Raw genomic sequence first — 23,340 nt, forward strand, 5'->3', positions numbered from 1 at the left:
ATATCGTTATCGTATCTATATCTAGATATGAACTTTCAAGATATTAATAACGAAAAAAGCAACAATATCAACGATATAGATTTCCCCTCTCCGCGCTCGCCCTGCATACAACTCTGGCAGTCACAACAAACATCAGTTTTACGAGTGCCCTTGAATACACCGCTAAAGCCAGCACGCACACACACTTACCAGGGACGTGGGACTATATTGGGGGGGGATTTCCATGGTGACGCGTCATTGCTTGTCCGCACCGCAGCGCTGAATGAATGATGATCTGCTTTTATGTCATTTTTCCTTTTTTATTCAGAATATTCACAAATGTGTTAGCTATGGCATGAAATATCTGATATTCCGATTGTCAAATACATGCAAGTGGAAGTATATTGTTGTTTAAACACGTTTATAACAATCGCGTTAGTTGAGCTGTATGGGCGATGGGTGCCGCTGTGTTAGTTCGTGCCGCAGACGCAGTTCAGAGTGTCGGATCTGTTGGATTTACAGCCTATATGTTTACAACACGTGAATTCATCCATTTCTCCCGAAATACTTAAAAGTAAGTGGCTGGTGAACTGGGAATAGAATAGAGTAAACATTGAAGTAACTTACACAATGTGTATCTGATATGAATAAAACGTGTCGAATTATAATGGAAAGGATTATTATTACCTCTTCCACAGACATCAGTGTGCATTTTACAAACTCTAAATGTATTGTTTTTTTTAGTACTTATGCGAATGTAAATGTTTGAAAACTAAAATAAACAGTATGTGGTTGAAAACACTGAAAAGTTGTGATATATGACAGCTCTGAGCGCGCCTGTCTCTGGCTAAATTCAACACTTTGGACTTAGCAGCACTCCAGGGAACAGCCTTGACTGATTACACCTGTGTGATCATTCGTGCGAAAGGCTTAAAAACAATACATTTTCTGACACAAATTTTTGAAATGTAGGCTTAAATCTTTTTATTTTTCTGAGAAATGCTTGGTTTTCACCGAACATGTAGTCATATCGTATTCGAGATATCTGGCATGAAAATCGAGATATGAAATTTTATCCATATCGTTCAGCCCTAGTGTGTAGGAACCATGCACGGTTCACGCTTATATCCACTGATCGGGCGGGCCAAGTAATAAAAAATAGCATTCCAATCAATCGGGGGTGGATGAGAGATAAATTATTGTGTTTGTTTGATAAAGACGTTGCGAGCCCTGTGGGAAATGCATTACGGTTGCCGTTTTCCTTCACGCTTTCAAAACAATCCCTCAAGTGTACTCGCAGGGTAGCCGAAGCTTATTATGCAAATCTTATCCAATCCTAGCTGTGGGCGTTTACTTCCAAGTCTTCAGTGCAGCACGACCATCAAAACCGAGCATTTCTTGAGAGTGAGCCTTAATACCAGGATAGAAAACAGCCTATTACTTAGGTTGCTATAATGTTCTTGAATGTAAAAACCACGCGAACGTCATAAGTTGACCTCAGACAAGTATAAAAAAAGCCAGTTCATGACACCTTTTTACATACAATGAAAGTCAATGGGGTTCAAAAACAACACTGTACCCATTGACTTTCATTGTAAAAAAGTGTAAATTTTTAAAACATCATCTTTTGGGTTCCCAGGAAGAATGAAAGAAAGTCACAGTTCTGGGAACTAAATGACAATTGGATCTTAATGTTGGGTCAAACATTAAAATCCTTTAAAGGTGTCATTTAACTATATGGAAACTTTTCTTAAACAAAAGCCACCTGGGTCACAACCAGGCAGATTTCTAGGAAACGTCACTATGGCGTGCCAAGGGCTTCACCACGTCAACTAAAGTTACAGGCGATAAAGTTCCTATCATATGTCATGTCAAGTTCAGGGATGTTTTTGTTTGCATCTTATCAGGTAATGTAGACGTGGAGGGACTCGTTGTAACATCTTGTATCAAGCTTACAAATACAATACAATCATTTATCCTGAAATAAGTCTGAAAACCACTGCCTCAATTTCCCACATGTCTTCCCCTGTGGAAATGGCAGACACAATAGAGTCAACATCAAATGTCATTTGCAAATGTCACTTTACTTCCTTGATCTGATGCATGTCAGAGTAAAACAAAATATGAATGTAGGTTGGGATAATGTGAGGGATTGATTGGATAGTAAAAAAAAAGGCATTACATACCAAAATATTGGCAGCCAAAAAAATTATTATTTGTATACAATTTTGATTGAAGATTACGAAGACCAATTTTTTTTTCTTTGGAATAACGTGCACAGGAACACTTGTTAACAAAGTTAAGCTTTGGTTTCATGTTCACTGTTAGGTTTGGAAAACACTCCCAAGTCAATGATCCTTATCAGGTATCATGATTAGACAGAAGTCTGGGTACTTACTGGTTTTCAGATTGCACAGTATAAGGCAAGCTGTAGGTCGGATGGGGGAAGCTCCAAGGGCTGTTGGTGTATACGTGGCTCTGAAAAAGAGGAAGTGAAAGGTTTAGAGGCAAAAGTTTTTATGATAAGCTAAAAAAAGTACCGTAGATACAATTATGTTATGTTGTGTTAACCAGGCCCTAAAATTAACACTCGGCAAGTGCCAAATGAGAGAAAATTTTTGCACGTGTATGAAACAGTGTCACTCGCCAGTTGGCCGGTAACAATTTTATGAATACTAACAAAGCATGAGGGCCAACGCTGCATTGTCACAAAAGTAGGGCCCTATGAAATCTGTTTATTTTTTTTGATCTGTTAATCTTTTTTTTGTTGTTAACATTTTTCGGGACTCAATTTTAATGGATAAATACAAACTTTTGTAATTAAAAAGCATGTCTAATTAATTGAAATAATGAAACCCATGAAATATGTTTTGTCCCCTCTGAATTTTTAAAAAAATTTTTTAAACCAAATTCTGTTTTCTGGATTCCATTTTAATCATTTAATTACATTTTAATGATCAAAAATCATGTGTAATTAATACAATTCATAAAAACAACCATATATATATATTTGTTTTTTTTTAAATAGATAGTATTCAAGTAAACAGAGTTGATCATGTTTTAAAGTAAAGATAAAGTGAACACAGAGTTGAGAAAGTAAACGCATGTATACAGTATCAGTATATTAGATCTGTGCATTTGCTCTTTAAGTGACAGCAGCCTAATATTCCTGTGCTATCTGTGTTTTTAATGTTTAATGTAAATTTTAGCAGCATCTAGTGGTGAGGTTGTGAATTGCAACCGTCCACCGTGCACCCCAAGCTACAGTGGCTGACACAGGACAAAGATGTCGTTGTCTGAGACAGCAGAGAGTCACTAGCACTCTGTAGAGAAGTTTGTCCATTTAGGGCTACTGTAGAAACATGACACCGTAAAATGACCACTTCACTGTAAGGGGACCTGCGGTGTATGTAGATAGAAACGGCTCATTCTAAGGTAATAAAAACATAATGACTCATTATGTAAGGTCTGAAAACTGAAAACATAGATATGTATATTATATTGCATTTCTGTCAATAGATCCTCATAAATACTACACATTGCACCTTTAATCAAACAACAAAGGACAAAGAAAAAAAATCCACTCACTGCCCTTGCTCTTATTTAAACACCGGTAAGACGTCAATAAAACAGCCTATATACTAGAGGTGTCGAAATGAATCGTTTCTTTGATGCATCGTGATGCAGATGTGAACAATTTGGTTCAGTAATAGACAATAACCGGTTATAATGTACTGATTATTTTCAGACATCATTTGTGTACGCATGTGTATAGTCGCGGTAGCATGCAATGGCAGAGGGAGGCGAGTGAGAGTAATTAAAAAAAGCTCCAAATACTTTAAAAGTCAACATCTGGGCACATTTCGGCTTGTATGAACAACCTGCATGACCTGGAGAACACACATGTGAGTAAATCAAAGCTATCTGATTTTTCAAAACAATTTAATTTACACTTGGGCACATAAATGTATCTCCGCAAAATGGATATAAATCTGTTTAAGTCCCGCACTATATGCAGATTTAATGGAGTTCACGTCACTGAAAACAAAAGACATGAGCTGCGTTTTATTGATCATCAGATAATTTCAAAATCAAAGACCACAATATGAGCGAGCACGGCCACAGCACTGGTGAGATCATTCAGTTTCTTTACTTTTAATGAAGATGATTGCATGTTGAGCATCAGCGACTTCACTTTCGGTTTAATTTTCAGTAGTTTGTGCATTGGCTTAATGAAGATACTCGTTTGTGGTGATGCATGCTAGCCTGACAAGCCAGACCCCCATCAAGATGTTTGGCCTGGAAACTCACCATTGACAGGGCTCAATCCGAGGGGCGGGATAAACGGTTGTCTTTCAAAATCACTCTGCACACGATTGGATAGCGCTACAACCAACCAGAGCAACGAAGGTGAAACAGAGCTCGTTGATAGATTAAACATTCACTGTATCCAGTCAGCAAAACTCCGAACACATCTTCCCTTTTTAAGAATGACTTCAGTGCTGTTCTTTTTTTCAGAGAAAAGCTTAACTCCAAGTCTTCCAGAGTCGCGGTCAAAGCTGATTCGAAAGACCGCCGTTCGCCAGTTTCTGTGTTTACTAGAAGCACGCAAACGCAACTCGGCCGTCGTCATTATGGCCCCGCCCACCGACTCTATACACGGTGTGATTGGCCCGGCAAGAGTTAGGCGAATACAGCTCAGAAGAGTATTGAGAGTTGCTAGACGACACTCGCGGGCAGATTAGATTTGCTGCCGCTAGGGTGTGTCTAGATTTCTAGGCTATATGTGTGCTGCATAGCGCCATCATATCTGGCTATAATAGCCTATAATACGCTCTCATAAGTTTATTTTTGTTATTATTATTATTATTATTTTTACATATTTTTTGGTTTCAACAACCAGATGCATTTAGACTTTAGTTTTAAATGTAAGGCTGCCCAAACCACCTCTTAAAGTGGCTTTTAGTATTTCCTGTTGTGTATTTGTTCTAAATGCTCCTGTGCCCTGACTTAAGTTTTGTTTGATGTTTGATACATTTAAGAAGCTTGTTTTCTTTGAGCAGGTAAAATTAAAGGTTCAGTTCATATATCTGACTGCTTGTATTTATTGACAAAATTGTATACATGAGGATGCGGTATATCGTCAATCAGGGCTCGACATTAACGCTTGTCCGGGACAAGTGGAGTTTTTGAAGGGACAAGTGAAAAAGAATTTTACTTGCCCGACGGACAAGAGTCTGATTAAAACAAAAAATCTATCAAATAACCAAAATGCAAGAATGATTGTGCATTAAGTGGAGGTTTAGTTTCATGTTTAAACATACTTTCCAACATTTCTTTTTTGTCTATTCAAAACTACAAATCTCAAAACAATATTTAATACAATTGTAATTTTTCAGTGTAAATGATTTATTTTTATTGTTAACAGCCATTATAGAGTCTTAATTTAATTTAATGTATTGATCAAATGTAACAATATAAAATTTAACCTGAAGCATAGCCTATATTTAATAAGATTAGGGGGAAATGCCCTTTATAAAAGGTAAAAATGTCACAAATTTGAAATGATTCAATAAAAAAATAAAACATAAAAATTCACAAATATGCAGATTTAAATATGTCAAAGCTGATTGAACACTGGTGAGAATATTGCTTCAGAATAAATTATAGTTACAACACACACAATTTAAAAAATATCGCACTTTTTTCCGGACAAGCACATTTTTTACTCGGACAAGTGAATGAACGATTTACTTGTCCGAAGGACATGCACATGAACATGCTTAATGTCAAGCCCTGGTCAATGCATCGTAATATCGAATTGAACCGAATTGATGAAATGATAATCGTAATCAAACCGAACCGTGAGACCAGTGTAGGTTCAGACCCCAATTATATACATAGCATTACATTTACAACCGAGGTACGTATCGAACTGCCATTTTTGTATAGTGTTACACACTTACTTTGTTGTATTGTTTTCTTTCTAATTTAATTATTTGTTCTTATTTTATTACTGACTGTTATGTCTTTAATAATGTTTTAAATTTATGTTAGTCAGGCTAGTAGTTTTAGCTGTGGTATCGAAATTGCAATAGAGAATGGGAATCATTTCATGACCGGCAAAAAAATATTTTTGACCGATACATTTTCCACATTTCTCATTTTCACAGGCCTCTGTCAGGTGTGGCAAAAAAAAATGTTTTAGCCAACTGCTGATATGAAAATGTTAAATTGTAATAAAAAACTATTACTAAAGCTATTTTTTAAAGGAAATGTACTAAACTAAAACTAACAATCACCAAGGTAAAACTAAACTAAGAAGGAACACACTAAAAATAAAACAGAAAATAAAATAAAAATTGCATTAACAACAAAATGTTAAAGAGCCAATTGTAGCCTGTAGTCATTCTGTCTACATCCAAAATGTGTATCCACAGACCACAGGAAACCCCGTTCCTTTACACAAATAATATTTCTACTTGTGATGACGTCACTGTACCCTACAGTTAAATATTTACCTTACAGTTCCTTTTTTCACTTTAAAACCATCTTTTCTTTGTATTTTCACAAACAATGTCACAATACAAGATTCTTGATAAGGATACTCGAATGAAACAGCAAGAAAAAGCTTTATCCAAAATTATCTAGCAACTGTTAAAATGACTCTGTGACCATAAAGACGTCATTCTGTCAACCCCACACACCAAAGTCTTGAGGTTTTGTCAGATCTAAGAATGAATGACCTGTTTTTTGAAAAAGGAAACTAGTGACGAACATTGTGATGATAATGAGTATTTGCTAGCTACAGTAGCTTAACGTTGTGTCTTGCCACAAGAGTTGTGCTGATCCTATACCAAGAGGGTGGTGTAATTTTGTGGTTAACGACCTAGGCTGGCAACCGAAAGGTTGGAGGTTTGAACCTAGGTCATGTTTTTCAATTGTGGCGACCACTTACGCACACTAAAGGCCCGTTCACACCAATAACGATAAAGATACAGTTTTGAAAAATTGTTCTCAATAATAAAGAATACAGTTCACACCACAGCTGTAGCAATAACGTCACAGAGAAACTATATAGTTAGTTATCATTCTTTGTGCGAACGGACCTTAAGACATTATGCTAAATTAAAGAGAGCTAATCTGGGTTACCATAGGGGGTGCCAGGGCGAACCTCCTGGCATCCAGCTGAGGTCCGTCCGAATGTGAGAAGCTGTGCCCGTCCATAACAGGCGGAATGGAGAGTGATGGCATCAGACTGCAGTCTCGTAAATGAAGGCCGAAGGCCAAACTGTATAAACCTGAGTGATCCGGTCAATGTCTTCCCACCATGACCTGAGTACACAAACACAGGAGACACAGAATGTCCATTACGGAGGAAAAACAAGTGAGCGAGCATAAATGACACAAATAGTCATCTGGAACAACACAAGGGTGAATACAAGATAACATTATTATTATTATTACGGGAAATATACCGTAAAATAATACATTCCTGTTCTCCAAACCCTCTGAATAGATCTATTATCATCAACTAAAGGAGTGTAAAGGTTCACACCAAACCCTTTATGAAAGCTTTCATTGACTATGCAACTTGAGACATGCATGACGGCTCTTGAATACAAAAGGATAATATTTAAATTCTAGGGCCCTTTGAAATCCGTTTTATTTTTCCCCAAATTTTTCAGTTTTAATTGTGGATTCAGTTTTTTTCAGTTTAAATTGGTTCGCTCCCATTTTATTTAAAAAAAAAAACATATCTAATTAATTTAAATCATAAATCTTGACAATTTGACAACAATTTATTAAAATTTTAAAAATGTTTAAGGCCCTATGAAATACAAGATACTTTTGATTTATTCATCCAAGATTTGACAAATTCTATGAAATTCCATAATATACAGTAAATTCTGTTTTTATGACTGGATTCAGAAATTCCTTCCGTGTTTTCCACATAGTGGAAATCATAGGGCCCTAGAATTCCTTGTGAAGATGCAAAAATGAGACATGGAGCAGTTCAAATTAAGAGAACAAACATCTTGGAATCACATGAAAGGACAACAAATGAAATGCAAGGGAAATTCTCAGAAGCTTGAAGCACAAAACAACTTGTGTTTCTCATTAGGAAGTTGATAATATGCCAGTGAACAGTTAAAAGGCTTATTTTCATGTTATGGCTGATAACCGACAAATGGATAATGTTAAAATGCTATAATATTTTTCCTAAATAACAAACACTAAAAAAAACTACAAATGAATTGAGGCATCACAACATTATTATATACAGTCTAGAAAGAGGATGTTCATTTTTGAGTACCATTACTATCGTTTTCATTACATCCAGTGTTTGAAAATTATTACTTTTTTCTCTCAAAAAGATTACGGTAGCTGAAAAGTTGCAAAAAGTCTAAGATTATGAATACTATGTTTATCTCTATAACGTGCACTGACAAATCATGCATAATAAGACCAGGGTTTTTGTTTTTTAAAAAACACTCCACAACCTCAGAGGTTACATCCATATTTCTTACGCCGTCAAATGCCTGGGCAGTCAATGCATCCCAGTAAGAGGAGGTGTCCATCTATCTAACCCCCCTGCTACAAAGGACAATCAATACTGATTACTATTGAGCTCCCAAATGTCCTCTTCCAGTAAAACACCATTATCTTTACTGGAATACGAGAGGAAAAAAGATGAGAAAGCACCCAGGATAGATATTTTCATAGGAGCACTGGCTTTATTTCATATAAAATTCCAGAAAGTTAATTAAAAAAACACATAAAAGGTCTTTAAAGGGATCGTTCACCCAAAAACTTAAATTAAGAAACTTAAAATTAGCCCATTTACTCGCCCTCAAGCTATCCTAGGTGTATATGACATTCTTCTTGACTAACACAATCAGTTATATTAATGCATGTCTAATTAATACTAGCTCTTCCAAGCATTATAATGGCAGTGACTTTTGCTAACAGTCCATCTTTATCCATCACAACTGCTCTACACGGCTCTGGGGGGTTTAATAAGGGCCTTCTGAAGCAAAGCAATGCATTTGTTTAAGGAAAATATCCACATTTAAAACTTTATAAAGTAAAATTTCTAACTCCCGCCGGACCGTCTTCTGTATTCCAAAAATGTTGTATTCGTCTGAAAGAAGAATGTCAGATACACCTAGCATGGCTTGATGGTAGGGGTGTAACAGTACACGTATTCGGTACAGGGCTTTCGGTTCAGTACACGTGTGTACTGGATGGTTAAATGCAATCTTTAACAGTTAACAGTCGGCTTGTTTTAAGTGCAGATCACACTTCCGTCCGAGTTCCCAAAAGAACATATGAAGTATTCAGTCCCACTTTATCACGAAATTCAAACGATAAATGCCGTTTTGACTCTCTTTAATGTGACGTGACATTATAGGCGCGTCAGTTCAATCGGTGGTGCGTTGCGCAAGTGAACGCGATCATCTCTTCCTAAAGAATAAACATTAATTAATATTTTGAGGTATGTTAAAGGGTTACTTCAGCGATTAGCATATGGCTTTGTATCAGTAGAAACCCTGGAGTAAATTCAAATAAATGTGCTTTCCCCCCTCATATCCCCCTGAGACAAGAGCATTTTATTTTTGAAAAAATTCCTCCTATGATGCAAATTGATGATATTTGCATCATAGGAGGAATGTTTGACCAGAGGCTAAAGACTACAGCCAGCAGAGGGAACCATTTCCGCATGTTTTGAACCCGCGCATGGGGGATGAAGATCACACTCACAGCTCAGCTCGCAGCTACAGGCACTCATTTAAACGGAGCTATGGTGAGCAATATAAGTCTTTTAACTTCTCAAATTATTTTCAATGAAAGTTAAGCTTGCAAAGGCATGAACTGAAACGCGCCAGACTGAACTCGCGTTGTGAATGTATGCCGTGAGTGTAGTCGCAATTACCTCAGCTCTCATCACGAGAGCTCAGCTCATTTATCTGACTCCTGCAGTTAGTGCTCAGTGCTGTGACACTCGCGCGGTGACTCACTCATTATATTGAACAGACATGTTTAGTTTTTAATTGTAGTGTCTTCTCCAACTCAGTCACAGTAATCAAGTTGGTGGCTTTGGGACTGGCCTCACAGGGCAGCGAAGCATTCTGGGAATTGTAGTCTTTCATCCCCATGAGACAAAAATACATTTTCTGACAAAAATTTATTTTCTCAAAAACTGCCTTATGTGAAGCATATGAATGTTCTAAAAATAAATAACTGAATTTGGGCTAATAGTTGGGCTCTGTTGTTAACCTTATTATTATAGTAATGTGTAAGTAAGGGATCCCTATATAGTTTACTAATGAATTGAAGGACAAACTATTTTTTCAGTAAACCACTGTTGAATTAAATAAATAAAAAGCAATTTTGTAAAACTGCTGTACCGAATCCGTAACGAACCATGACTTCAAAACCGAGGTACGTATTGAACCGTCAGTTTTATGTACCGTTAAACCCCTACTTGAGGGTGAGTAAACCATGGGATAATTTTCATTTTTGGGTGAACTATCCCTTTAAGGAAAGAAACTGGGAAGATGTATTGAAAGAGAAGGAAGCCGACTGCAATTGAAACTTGACATTTGTTATTATGCATCTTGATGCACTGAAACAAACGCAAACCTGACATGTTGCATGCATCTAAACACACTGTAATTCAATAAAAAGACACTTTAAGGTCCAATTCTCTCTATTAACTAAGACTTTTACCTCAAACTCCTAATTACTGCTTATTAATAGTAAGTAAGGTAGTTGTTAAGTTTAGGTATAGGATTAAGGGATGTAGAATATGGTTGTGCTGAATAAGGCATTAATATGTGCTTTATAAGTACTAATAAACAGTCAATATCCTAGTAATATGCATGCTAATAAGCAACTAGTTAGTAGTGAGAATTAGACCCTAAACTAAAGTGTTACCCAATAAAATGATTTATTAGTTAGGAGGAAACCCTAAAAATAGGATGAAAATCAGCAATGGTGGAGACAAGGAGGGGGGATTTCTTCAAACAAGAAAGGAAATCTTTCGGTTTGGCTTTCAAAACCCACTGAGCTAAAAGGACTAAAGTTTCAGGTCTGGACAAAAAGTGCCCGTCTGATAATCACATCGGAGGCTTGCAGATGGTGTGAATTGCGAAAGCTGAGGAGATTATTTCATGACCTCAGTGCATGAGACCGGGTGCCTGCGGCGCGAGGGCTGATGGATGCCTCACGCGGTTCCTCTAATCTTCTCTGATCTCTCACAATGGGATCTCTCATCAGGGAATGGGAAGAGAAGAAAGCATGCATAATATAAGGGGGGAAAAGTCCTCAGGTTTGCGGCGTGGCATAGATGATCAGGGGTTTCCCATGGTTTCCTTAAGAGTTAGTTAAGGCACCCGCTCACATTCTGATGTGTCATAATGAAAAGCTGAGGAGCGCGTGGAAGTCACCCAGGAACGTGTGACTCCGGTAATCCGCTCTGTCACTCATCCTCATGAGCTTTCACAAGGGAAAGCTGTATTTTTTAGACAGCTCAGTGTTCCCGATGTTCTTGGATCATTAACCTTATGTTCTGAGTGAAATTATCTAAAAGGGAGGAACTTGTCCTGTAATGGTTTATGCAAGTAATCAAGTAAGGAGGGACTGTGATTTAACACTGGTTCAGAGGAGGTCAGCAAACATGGAGCAGTTTTCATCTTCTGTTTGCTTTGTGTGGTCCAGTTCCAAACCTGAGCTGTATCGTTGTGTCCTTGTTTGCTCTCGTTCTATCTCAGTCCTTAATCTCTGGGTAAAGGTCTTGTCGGGCGACTACTCTAGAAGAGCCAAACGAGCGCAAGCTATCTGGCCACTTCAATGGGTCTCACATGACTGGCTGGGAAAGCCGAGCTTGCGAGGGCAGACGATCCCAGGAGATAGAGGGAAATCATGCTGACACTTGTTTAGAAACAGTCGAAGCTAATGCAATTAGAGAAACAAACTAAGCATGCTAAGTGTGGCCAAACGTGTTTGCAATGGCAAAGCCAGACACACTGATTAAGAGGTTAAATATTCAAGAGGGGAAAAAAGTTACTCTGCTAGTGGAGTCACATTCAAAATGCCACACGGTTAATGTGGTTTTTGAGCTAAAAAATGGGTGTTTCATTAAGCTCCCCCATATATATATATATATATATATATATATATATATATATATATATATATATATATATATATATATATATATATATATATATATATATATATATATATATATATCAGGGATGAAAATTAACTTTTTTATCCACCGGCCACTGTGACTGGTGGATTTCAAAATCTACCAGCCACTCAATGTTTTTACCAGCCACTTTCTTGTCTTGACAATGTGTAACTGCATGTGAGCAGAACACCGAGCAGAACATTGGGATAGGGATGATTGGTAGGGATGCTCTGAAATCAAAGTTCTTGGCCAAAACCAAAAAAGAGGAAACAAAGGATAAAAACCAACACACAAGAAGAAATTATGCCAATTATTAGTACCATTGCATTCATGGCTATGACTGTGTAACTTTACTAAAAATCAAGGCATTGCAATTGCATAAATCAAAATTACATTTTCAAATAATAAATACATTACAAATAATGCAAATATTTATTTAGCACATTGCAGTAATGCACAGTATAAAATAAAATTCAAACTAAAATGTTTAACTTGATCTGACTCATGTGTAGATTAAATGATTGTACAGGCCTACTGGCCTGCAGAAAGGTAAAGAAATTGAATAAAGTAATCAAATGTAAAATAACTGACTATTTAACTATTTAAATTTAAGATGAATTTATTGATTATTCAATTAAGCTATTCAATTAAGAGCAGTGAGTGATGTCCTTATCTTTTGTTTGACATTAAACAGACAGCAGTAAAGGCTACTGCCCCTTTAAGACAGGGATATGCATCGTCTTTCTCGGCTGTATAAAGTTCTCCTAAGGCATACAGACTATGTCTGCTTGGATACTTATCAAGATGGACATGTTGACATACTTCTTAGGTGAGTTTGTCTATTCAAGTACAAGACTTGAAAGAGAACTCAATATTTGCGTGCTGTGAGTCATGTGCACGCTTTGGGATGAGTGCACAGAGAAGGATCTTCTCACAGCGCATGCAAGTTCTCATTCGCGTCTTCTGGCTCTACACTTGGGTGATGACGGCGAAAATGACTGCTCATATTTGAACATAAGGCAGCACTCGCATGCATTGAACAAAGTTTATAGAGAGGTGAAACAGTATGGTATTTTTATTTACCCGCCATGGTGGTTGGTAAGTGAAGCGAGATTACCCACCACAACTCAAAATCACCCGCATGATATAGCCCAAAAAAAATGATCACGATATAATTTTCCATATCAGTCGATATCAATAAATATCACAATAAATGTAAAATCTTTATTTCTTTAAAGTTTAAAGGCATATTTTTGCTCCTGAGTGAAAGATGTAGAAAACAGACAGTTAACTGTGGTTTTAAACTATCCTTTATTGTCAAAACATGACAAACACTTCCCAAACAGGTGAACAATTTATTAAAACTAAGGTATTTATTATTTATTAAAATCTTAATTGTGGTCAGCATTTTTTCTCGATATTATATATATATATATATATATATATATATATATATATATATATATATATATATATACACACAAAAATATGAATCAACACAACTGTTTTCAACACTGATAATAATAAGAAATATTTATTGATCAGCAAATCAACATAGAATGATTTGTGAAGGATCATGTGACACCGAAGACTGGATGATGACTGGAAAATGTAGCTTTTCGTCATAATAATATTTCACATTTGGAAAGTTGTATTTCATCAAATTGCAGCCTTTGTGAGAATAAGAGATTTTTTTAAAATAATTTAAACATTTTACCAACCCCGAACTTCTGAATGTTGGAATGGCTTAATTTTGTTATTTTAAGCCAGGATAGGAGAAAGTATTTTAACACTGGACATTTATTCTGGTTGTAAATATTAAAGCAGTCAAAGGAGAGATTGAAAGTGAAACTGAACGGAAGGGCTTGTATTGCAGATTGTTCTAGAGCACTGTGAATCATCTAAACAGCTGAAGGCAAATAGTAACCATGGCAGAAAATAATACTCAAAATGACTCACTGAAAAGGAAACTACACTACTTAGGGTGTGTTTCTATAATTCTACTCAGTCTATATCTTTGTATAATCACAATTACATGCAATATTGTCTTTCTGGGTGGAACATTTACTATTATCAAGCATCAGCATGATAAATTTAATGAAGTCATTGTGAGTCATACCGGGCTTTCATTTCATTGAAGGAGAGAGCCATCTCAGAGGTTTACAGATGTCATTCAGAACCATACGATCAATGTAGGCTATTCAAAGCTAAACCACGTTAAAAGGGATATGCGTTTCTGGTGGCTTTATAAAGTCTTTTTCCAAGACTCAATGATTCATTTTGTTCATCACATCTGCAACACTAATAGAAATAATATATTGATTGACAATAAGAAGGAATTAAGTGTTTAAAATGCAAATTGGAGCCACGGTCTAGTAGTAAATCTTGCAATATTAGCAAAGCTGAAAATAAAAAGGTCCCTCTAAAGTTCATTTAGAAGTTATCAGGCTGTTAAATGTATATGGAATCATGCACCAACAAATATGGCAATGGAAACTAGAACCACAAGCTGTTTGTGATTCAAATGAATATCAACATGAATATAATCAAGATTCCTTGGGGAAAGTTTGGAGGATATCTGCATAAAAAGTACTTAAGTAAATAGAAATCCACAGAGAACATAATACATAATTCACATAATTACATACCTAAATACATAATACAAACCTAATAATACCTGATACATAATTAAGATAATACCTAAGATAAAATGTTCTTAAAACATTTAAAAAACTGGATGCACTCCTTGGGGAACGTTTGAGGGACATTTTCATTTTCATAACCAAGAATGAATGTAATGATGTGGCACAATTTAAATGAGCTTCTAACTTCTTGTAGTAAAATGAACCTGACAGCAAACCGATAGTGAAAAGTGTTGTTTGCAATATTAAATTAGGGCTGTGCGATATTGAAGAAAAATGCTAGATGCAATATCTTATTAAATAGTGCGATATTCAATATGCGATATGATATTGCAATTAGTGAGTAAAATCTATTTAAAGTATATTAAAAAATTATTTAAAAATGAGAATGAAACCATTTGTGTTCCACATTCTTCCTGGGAAAAGAAAGCATTTTTACAACTTTTAAAAGTGACCAGCAGTGTTTTAGCAAACATTTATGTCACAAATCGTTCACGTTTTGGTGTGTGTGTGTGTGTGTGTGTGTGTGTGTGTGAGCCTGTTTATGTGGTTTATGAGGACACAAATTTGTATAACTACATGGGTATTACACTGGTATTACACTATAAATGTGGTTTATGAGGACATATCAAATGTCCTCATAATTCAAATGGCCTTAAAAAAATACCAAATTATGTTTTTTTGAGAAAGTAAAAATGCAGAATGTTTCCTGTGATGGGTAGGTTTAGGGGCAGGGGCAGTGTAAGGGGATAGAAAATACGGTTTGTATGGTATAAAATCAATTACGCCTATGGAGAGTTCCTGTAAACCACATAGACCAACATGTGTGTGTGTGTGTGTGTGTGTGTGTGTGTGTGTGTGTGTGTGTGTGTGTGTGTGTGTGTGTGTGTGTGTGTGTGTGTGTGTGTGTGTGTGTGTGTGTGTGTGTGTGTGTGTGTGTGTGTGTGTCAGACAGCGCGAGACTGCAAGTTATTGTTTTGCACAAATGATTGCGTTTAATAACTATTTTCAACGTCAAACAAGTCCCATTAGTAACAGTCGTGTTCACGAGTTGACCTAAAATGTACACTTTTCACAATGTTGAAGTAGCCTAAAATCATTCAGATATTGTGTGCCGTTGCGATATGTACATTTGCGATATTTTGATAATTTCGAAATATTGCACAGCCCTAGTTATATTTATTAAAAACAACCAGTCATGAAAACCAAGAGAAGGTAAAGAGATGATCAACAACACTGGCCCTTAGCCCCTCACATGGTTCTAACTAATGGCATGTTCATCTGAATGAGTGTTTGAATATGCTTAAAATAAACCTATGGAGACACAATTGTATGTTGCCTTTTCTTTCGCTCAATGGTCTATCCACTGTCTTACAGTCAGTTGCCGCCCCCTTCCAGCACAACTCTGACCCAGTTGCAGAAGGTGACGCCTTCTCAATTCCCTCCAAACCCGAGGAACTACGGTCAACCGAGGGCCTTCATTTCTGCCCGGGGTCACGAAACCAAAACTGAACCGCACTTCTGCTGATCCGACGGAATGACAGAGAGAAGGCTGCATCCAGCAAAACAAGCCACATGCACGTTCCTGGGGTGCCGTCAAAACCAAGAACAGCCCTAATTTGCATCCAAGCTAGGAAAAACAGCATTACATAATATCACATAAACTGTAAAAAGAGACCAAATGTCTAGAGGGCAGAAATTCAGGGACTCACTAAAAATACCACTGACTTCATCCTCAAACTATTTGTTCAAGAAGAGAACACAATTGCATTGGTGAAGTGATCTTATACAGATAAAACAAGGCCTTCTTCGCAGAGAAATTGATTGAGCGGCTAGTTATGGGAAAACTGGGGGTGGACAAACCACCACGAGATTTTGAAGCCAGTCTTTCTGACCGAACAACTCAACCTCTCTCAGTAAAAATCCCTTTCACTTACAAAGAGCATCAGAAGCATTAAACAACATTAGCTAAGTTCTGGACACTTTTTGTTTCATTTAGAATTAAATGATTCAGATCAGTCCGAACATAATGTTTACATGAATGCTAAAGAAATGATCAGGTTGATGCGAGTATTTATGTCACAAGATTCAAATCGAATTTGATCTTTTGAGATGCACGCACCACACGAATAAAAGGGTGCTTACTAACCATGCTCCAACCATTGCTTCTCTTCTTTGTTTTAAAAAGCAGATTTTATATTTATCTATTTTGAATCCTTTTACTGCTTTTAACATTAATCAGGACTTTTGACGCGAGTATTGCCCATAACTTAATCCTTCCCGCAGGTCTCGCACTTTTAATTCGGGAATTCGCCATAAACATTCCTTCACTTTATAATCCGCACAGATTCTAAATGGAAATCAGCCATTTAAAAACTTTCTGTGAGACACAGTTTTTCAAACAGTGTCCTCTCTCTCTCTCTCTCTCTCTCTCTCTCTCTCTCTCTCTCTCTCTCTCTCTCTCTCTCTCTCTCTCTCTCTCTCTCTCGACAGATGACAGAATTGTCACTAAAGATTATAATTTGCATGTTCAAATCATCTTTTTAAGTACCAATTTAAGCAATCATGTATTATTTCTAAATACTAGTGTTAGACCTACCTAAAATCTTTTCTCTTTATTTCATTTGTATCTTTATTCTACTGTATGTATTTGTCAATTGTATGTATTGAACTTTTTTCAGTTTCATTCAAAGATTGAAATCAAGATTCCTTGTGTTGTGTAAACACTTAAGCAACAACATTACTCCATTGGAAAATCACAAATAAAATGAGTGAGCAAAAATTTAGGAGAGATACATGTAATTGTCTAAAAATGACCCCCCCCCCCCCCCCCCCCATAAGAATCCCCAAGAAAAAAAAAGAAAAAAAAATCAGGCCCTCATAATATTGCCCTTCGCATTCATACAGGTTTCCCAAGACACAGCACTTCTTTTGAATACCATGCTAATTATTATGCTTTGAAATCCCATTTACTTCCAGGACCGACTTCGCAGGAACTACACGGATGGCTAATCAGTAGATGTTACGATTGAAGATCATGAAGACATCATATCTAGCTCAGCCATGGTGTACGTGCTCTGAATTTCACAACATTCCTTGAACGCACATTCCATATGCACAGTCAGTGCTTCGTGAGGAACGGTCACCAGCGCTTCAATTGCATTCTACAGTGGGGGTTTAGAATAAAACCAGGATGCAAGGTCAGAGGGCGATTCTAGGATTTCAATATTAGGGAGACTCAGCCCCCAATGAGGGTATGATTTAAAAAAATATATATATTATTTGTAATATAATATTTGCATACTAGGGTAGGCATGAACAATACAGTAGCTTCACTACCTATCAAGACAATCTCTGAATACTGAATTAATTTAGATTAGTTTTAAATTTGCGGGGTTTGGGGGAGATTAATGCGGAGAAATGACAATATTCAGCACCTGCTTTTCTCATGAAGTATGGAATGTCCTGGCCAGAAGGAACTTTGTTATTGTTCTTGCCACCTCGAGAAACGTACAAATGTATTTGTTCTTCCAGAGTATGTACCAAGCTTTACTTTGGGGTGCTTCTCAATACTCAAATTGATGCTTCCTCATTTTTCTCGCTCCTCTGTCGCTCCTTAGCTCCCCCCCCCGTGACCCGGAAAACGAACGCACTCAGCCATCTTGAAGGACATATAGTCTCAGTTCTCTAACTGCACCATGAGGAGGTGAGGAAAGAGGAGCGAGAACACACAAGTGTAACCTTCTCTCGCATCCTTCTCTCGCAAAAAGAGAAACCTTCTCTCGCAAAAAGGGTGGAGCTAAGACTCGAGGAAAGGAAATGAGGATGCACAAATAAGAAATGAGAAGCACCCCTGGTCACCTGGTGGAAAACAAACACTTTTAAAATTGACATGAAATCACCACTATAACCAACAGACTGCTGCAGAGGATCAATCATTAGATCATTTGCAATTACCGCTTTTAAATGTTAACTTCTCTACTTTTTGCTTTTGGATTTCTTATCAAATGATTATAACAAATTTGAGCAATTTTATTGCACTGAAGTATGAAGTATAGCAAGAGTATGTAAAGTCACAATGTCTCCAGCCATTTAGATAAAAAGAATTTCATTAAAAAAAATAAACCCAGCTTTTATTGTGGATGGGAAACCATCTTGAATCCCTCCCACATCATATTATGTTACGGTTTCATATACAGTTTTAAACGGGACTGAGTTAATCGGCTAAACTCCTAAAATGGGCCTAGTAGTGACGCCCCAGTGCAGTGTTATCATTGTTAGCCTATCAAAGACTAAAACTATTAAAAACATTTCTGTTAACTGAAATGAAGCTGAAATAAGATATAAATAAATCCATCCATTTTCCTACAGACCTAGCGTTAATCCTGCTCATTTGCAGGGTCCGGGTTAATCAGAATTAACCACACATACACACTCTGGACTTGGCACAAATGTTATGCCTTCCTGACACAACACACACTCACAAACACTCCTACAGCCAATTTGGCAAATCCAATCCACCTAACCTGCATGCCTTTGGACTGTGTAGAGGAAACTGGAGCACCCGGAGGAAACCCAAAATTACACGGGGAGAACATGCACAGTCAAGCTACTGCCGCCAACATTATACTCAAATAAAGGCTTGTGAAATAAACATTACCCACTGTTTGTGTAACCTGTTGGACTTGAACCAGCACATCCATTGTGGTTACCCAAGGCACTTCTTCCGGCACTATCACAGTTAATACATGTACCATTACCTGATTCTGGAAACCGAAAACTTGCTTTGATAAGGTAATACTAATATACCAAGAACAGCCATGATGACATTACTACAGCTGCAATTATTTCTCACTGAAACGCATGAATGAGATCCAACAGGGGCCGAACAAGGGAAAAAACTTGTCCAAAGATAGTGAAGCGGAAGCAGGAAGGGTTCATAGCCCGTGTCCCAGACTACTATCTTGAGTTAAATCACTGCTAGTAGAGCGCTTTGCAACCTCCCTGTACTACACAACAGAGCTTTGTGCACCAAACTACGAACTAGCTCTTTGAATTACACAGACGGCTTTGAGTCAAAACTAACAAAAGAACAGCTAATAAATAACTAGTATGGTATCATGAACTAAAGTGCATTAAACTGCCACATTTTAATGGATAATTTGTCCTATTTATGGTTGAATAAAATATGTAATTACTAAACATTTATTTTTTTACTTCATTTTTACATAGATCATTTAAACTTTTTTTGTTATAAAATGAAAGATTAGACTTAATGGGTAATAATTCATTAGTCATGCTGGATAACATGCCTTGTCCTCTTTAAAAAAGAAAAGAAAAAAAGACAAAGGCATCACGTAATAATCATCTAATCTTGCAAAAATAATTTAGGTTGAAAAAATATTCAAGCAATAAAAAAATATCTCAACAATTAATTCCACATAAGTAAAATTAAAAGTTGAATGTTTTTTTTTTTTTAAGTTTAGTTAGCACACATTTTTTTAAACTTTAAAATTCCAAAAATAAAAAATAAAACTATATATATATATATATATATATATATATATATATATATATATATATATATATATATATATATATATATATATATATATATATAATTCCTTATTTGTCAACGACCCGGTTGCTTAAATCTCACAATACAAAATAATTGCTTTTTTGATTAATTATTATTTTTTCCTTAGAAGGCTTCAGATTCCCTAAATGTTTCTTGTCTTTCACATATGATATTCTGTCTTTCCTAAACAAAACATGGCCATAATTGCTTTTGTTCTCCTTCCTGTAACTGTCTAGACCAAGTGATGTCAGCTTGCGTCATTTGTTGGAGAACAAGAGACTTCTAATTGAGCTTCTCTACACTCTGCTGGCAAAGAAAGAAAAAGGAGGTTTGCGTTTGCGTGACTTCTGGAGTTACACAATCCGCTGCTGTGTACACCATTGTCATATCCGACCAACAAGGCTAATATCACCAGATAGATAAAAGCATAAACACTACCATAACTCACAGTCACTTCAACAAAAGGTTTTACTGAGAACAGACACTGCGGTCCATCAAAACCATGATCCAAAAACAAAACCTCATCGCTTTTCCATGGAAGGGTTAGTTTGCATCATAGCACTTCTGTAGAAATTATAATTCCCAGTAATGACTGACCAATCAAGAGAAGTGAAAGAGTTACAGTCAAATTTATGGGACAATTATTACGAAACACTATATACCAATGATTTACTAGTGGCCTGAAACAAAATCATTTGGATACCAAAACTAACAACAACAGGTTGCTATATTTAACGTTAACGTTACAGTATAATATAAGTTCAGACAAGCGCAGCTCTAGCCCAAATGGTTTACACTGTTGGTTTCAATATCACTCATCCCTTATTAATAAACCTATATCATCCACTAGATTAGAAATGTCACATTTATTATGTAAAGTAGTCCATTGGGGATTCATTCAACATACTGACAAGAAATGCCAACTTTAAGCAAAGGCAGAGAAGTATCACTTCGAAATGAAAACAGAAAGTTCCAACTCCTCAAACAGAAACTTGACAGTTAAGAATCGAAATGATAAGTCAACATATAAAATTGTTATTTAAATCGTTTAAACACATTGTTTTAACCATTTTTGTCAGTATTACACTACGCCACTAACTTACTCATATTTTTCTCACAAGACTTTTCTCGACCCAGTGACTGATTACCTAACTTTCGACATTAAAACTAACCAACTATTCGAACGAACACCTTTATAAAACCACGAAGAAATACCATAGGACAATACAGCACAGTAAATGTAATTAAACTTTAAATAATTTGAAGTTTTCGTATCTGACAGTCTGACTGCGCTAGCCACACGCACTACGCATGCGCTGGACAATTTGGACACCGGCACAAAAACAACTCTGTAACTGACAGGAATAGTACTTAAGACTTGCTTACTTGAATAAAAGCGGCTCTTTAATATATTTCCCAGGTCTTTTCCCTCGTTTGACGACTTAGGAGTGATGAAAAAAGAATAGCCCTGGTTTTGTGATGGGGGTTTTTCTCAGCTCGTCACACTTGAAGCCATGTTGAACTGAAAGCCGACACTTCCGCGGCTGCCTTTACTGACTGACACGTCTGACTGGACGCACGTCAACCGAACAGTGTATGAAACGCGACGCGTCTGTCAGGACGTCAACGCCCAATTCAATGGCCAATCAAAGACGACGTGCTCGTTGGCCACGTGAAATGATTCGTTCAATAGCATTCTACTGTAGCGTTTGCGTCGCGTTTTCTGACAGAGGTATTATTAACAAATGATGTATAAAATAACGAAATAGACGTGCTTTTGTAGTCAGAGAGTCTTGAAGAAACATTATATAGTTTTATATTGTTTAAAAAAGTTTTTTTTTCTTTTTTACGAGTGTTCGGTATAGTTTTTTGGTTTGTTGCGCGCTCTGGTGGATAAGCTATAAAGAGCTAAAATTACTTTTTTGGTCTCATATCATATCATATCATGACTACTTTATTACAGACTCAGGGCCAAAATATATATTAAACAACAAAATATAGAAAATAAAAAACGAGACATAGCCTATAGAATATTACAAAGACACAAATACAGTAAGCTATCTCCACAAGTTGGATGGTCAATATTCTATTCTATTCTATTCTATTCTATTCTATTCTATTCTATTCTATTCTATTCTATTCTATTCTATTCTATTCTTTAAAAATTGGTGTTTCAAGCTGATGAGTTACACTTTTTTAACGGTGTCATTACAGTGTAATTATATACTTAAGTGAGTGTTTGGTTGAGGGTTAGTTGCACTTCCTGTTATTACTATGGTAATTAGGCCTACATTTAACATGTAAAAAGGGCTTAAAGTAAAATAAAAATAAATCTGTTTTGTTTTGCCTATAACACAGAGAACCAATAAATAAAAACAGATCAAGTATCTTACTCAAATTCTAAATGCTGCTAAGTTGATGAAGCAAACTTGTCTGCTTAACCACAGTACAACAACAATATTTAAAGACTAAAATATTGATTTTCATGCATTTCATACATTGATTTGTCATGTACATGTAAGAATGTTCTCAGGGCTGTATTAATATTAAGGCACTTTTTTAATTCACTTTTTGTATGAACAGCTAAAAACTGAAAGCTTATGAAAGCCTCAGATCTTGGGGCATTTTTGCCATGAAAATCATAAGGACGTTTTGCGTTCTCCCAAGAGCCTGTTTTCCACCTAAAATGAAGAAATACATTGATTGCCGCAAAAGTATTTCCCAAATTCTTTTAAATTTCAAGCAAAGATCAAAAATAAGAGCATATGTGGGCATTGAATCACAATCAGTCTCTTGCATATTACATGTGCATGAGAGTAAGTTAGTTTTTGGCTGCAGCTCACTTAATGACCACCACTAAAAACAAGGGTTTCTGAATTCTACATATCACCTCTTAAAGGCCCATTGAAGTGCCTTGAAATGTACAGCATTATTCAATGTGT

At 36.4% G+C, this 23,340-nt stretch overlaps 1 protein-coding gene across 1 annotated transcript in view; it reads right to left on the reverse strand.

The window, feature by feature from the left end:
- The window catches only part of sbno2b (strawberry notch homolog 2b), a 58,947-nt gene extending 36,984 nt beyond the window's left edge, over positions 1–21,963 (reverse strand). Inside the window, exons 1-3 of the mRNA XM_067415878.1 lie at positions 21,785–21,963; positions 7,132–7,314; positions 2,378–2,457 (exon numbers count right to left, since the gene is read on the reverse strand). Of these exons, the coding sequence (XP_067271979.1) occupies positions 2,378–2,457; positions 7,132–7,233 (182 nt within the window). The 5' untranslated portion in view covers positions 7,234–7,314; positions 21,785–21,963. The remainder of the gene's footprint in view (positions 1–2,377; positions 2,458–7,131; positions 7,315–21,784) is intronic.
- Between the last annotated feature and the right edge of the window lie 1,377 nt (positions 21,964–23,340).

The sequence above is a fragment of the Pseudorasbora parva genome, chromosome 14 (assembly GCF_024679245.1).
Source record: "Pseudorasbora parva isolate DD20220531a chromosome 14, ASM2467924v1, whole genome shotgun sequence".
Lineage (NCBI taxonomy): Eukaryota > Metazoa > Chordata > Actinopteri > Cypriniformes > Gobionidae > Pseudorasbora > Pseudorasbora parva.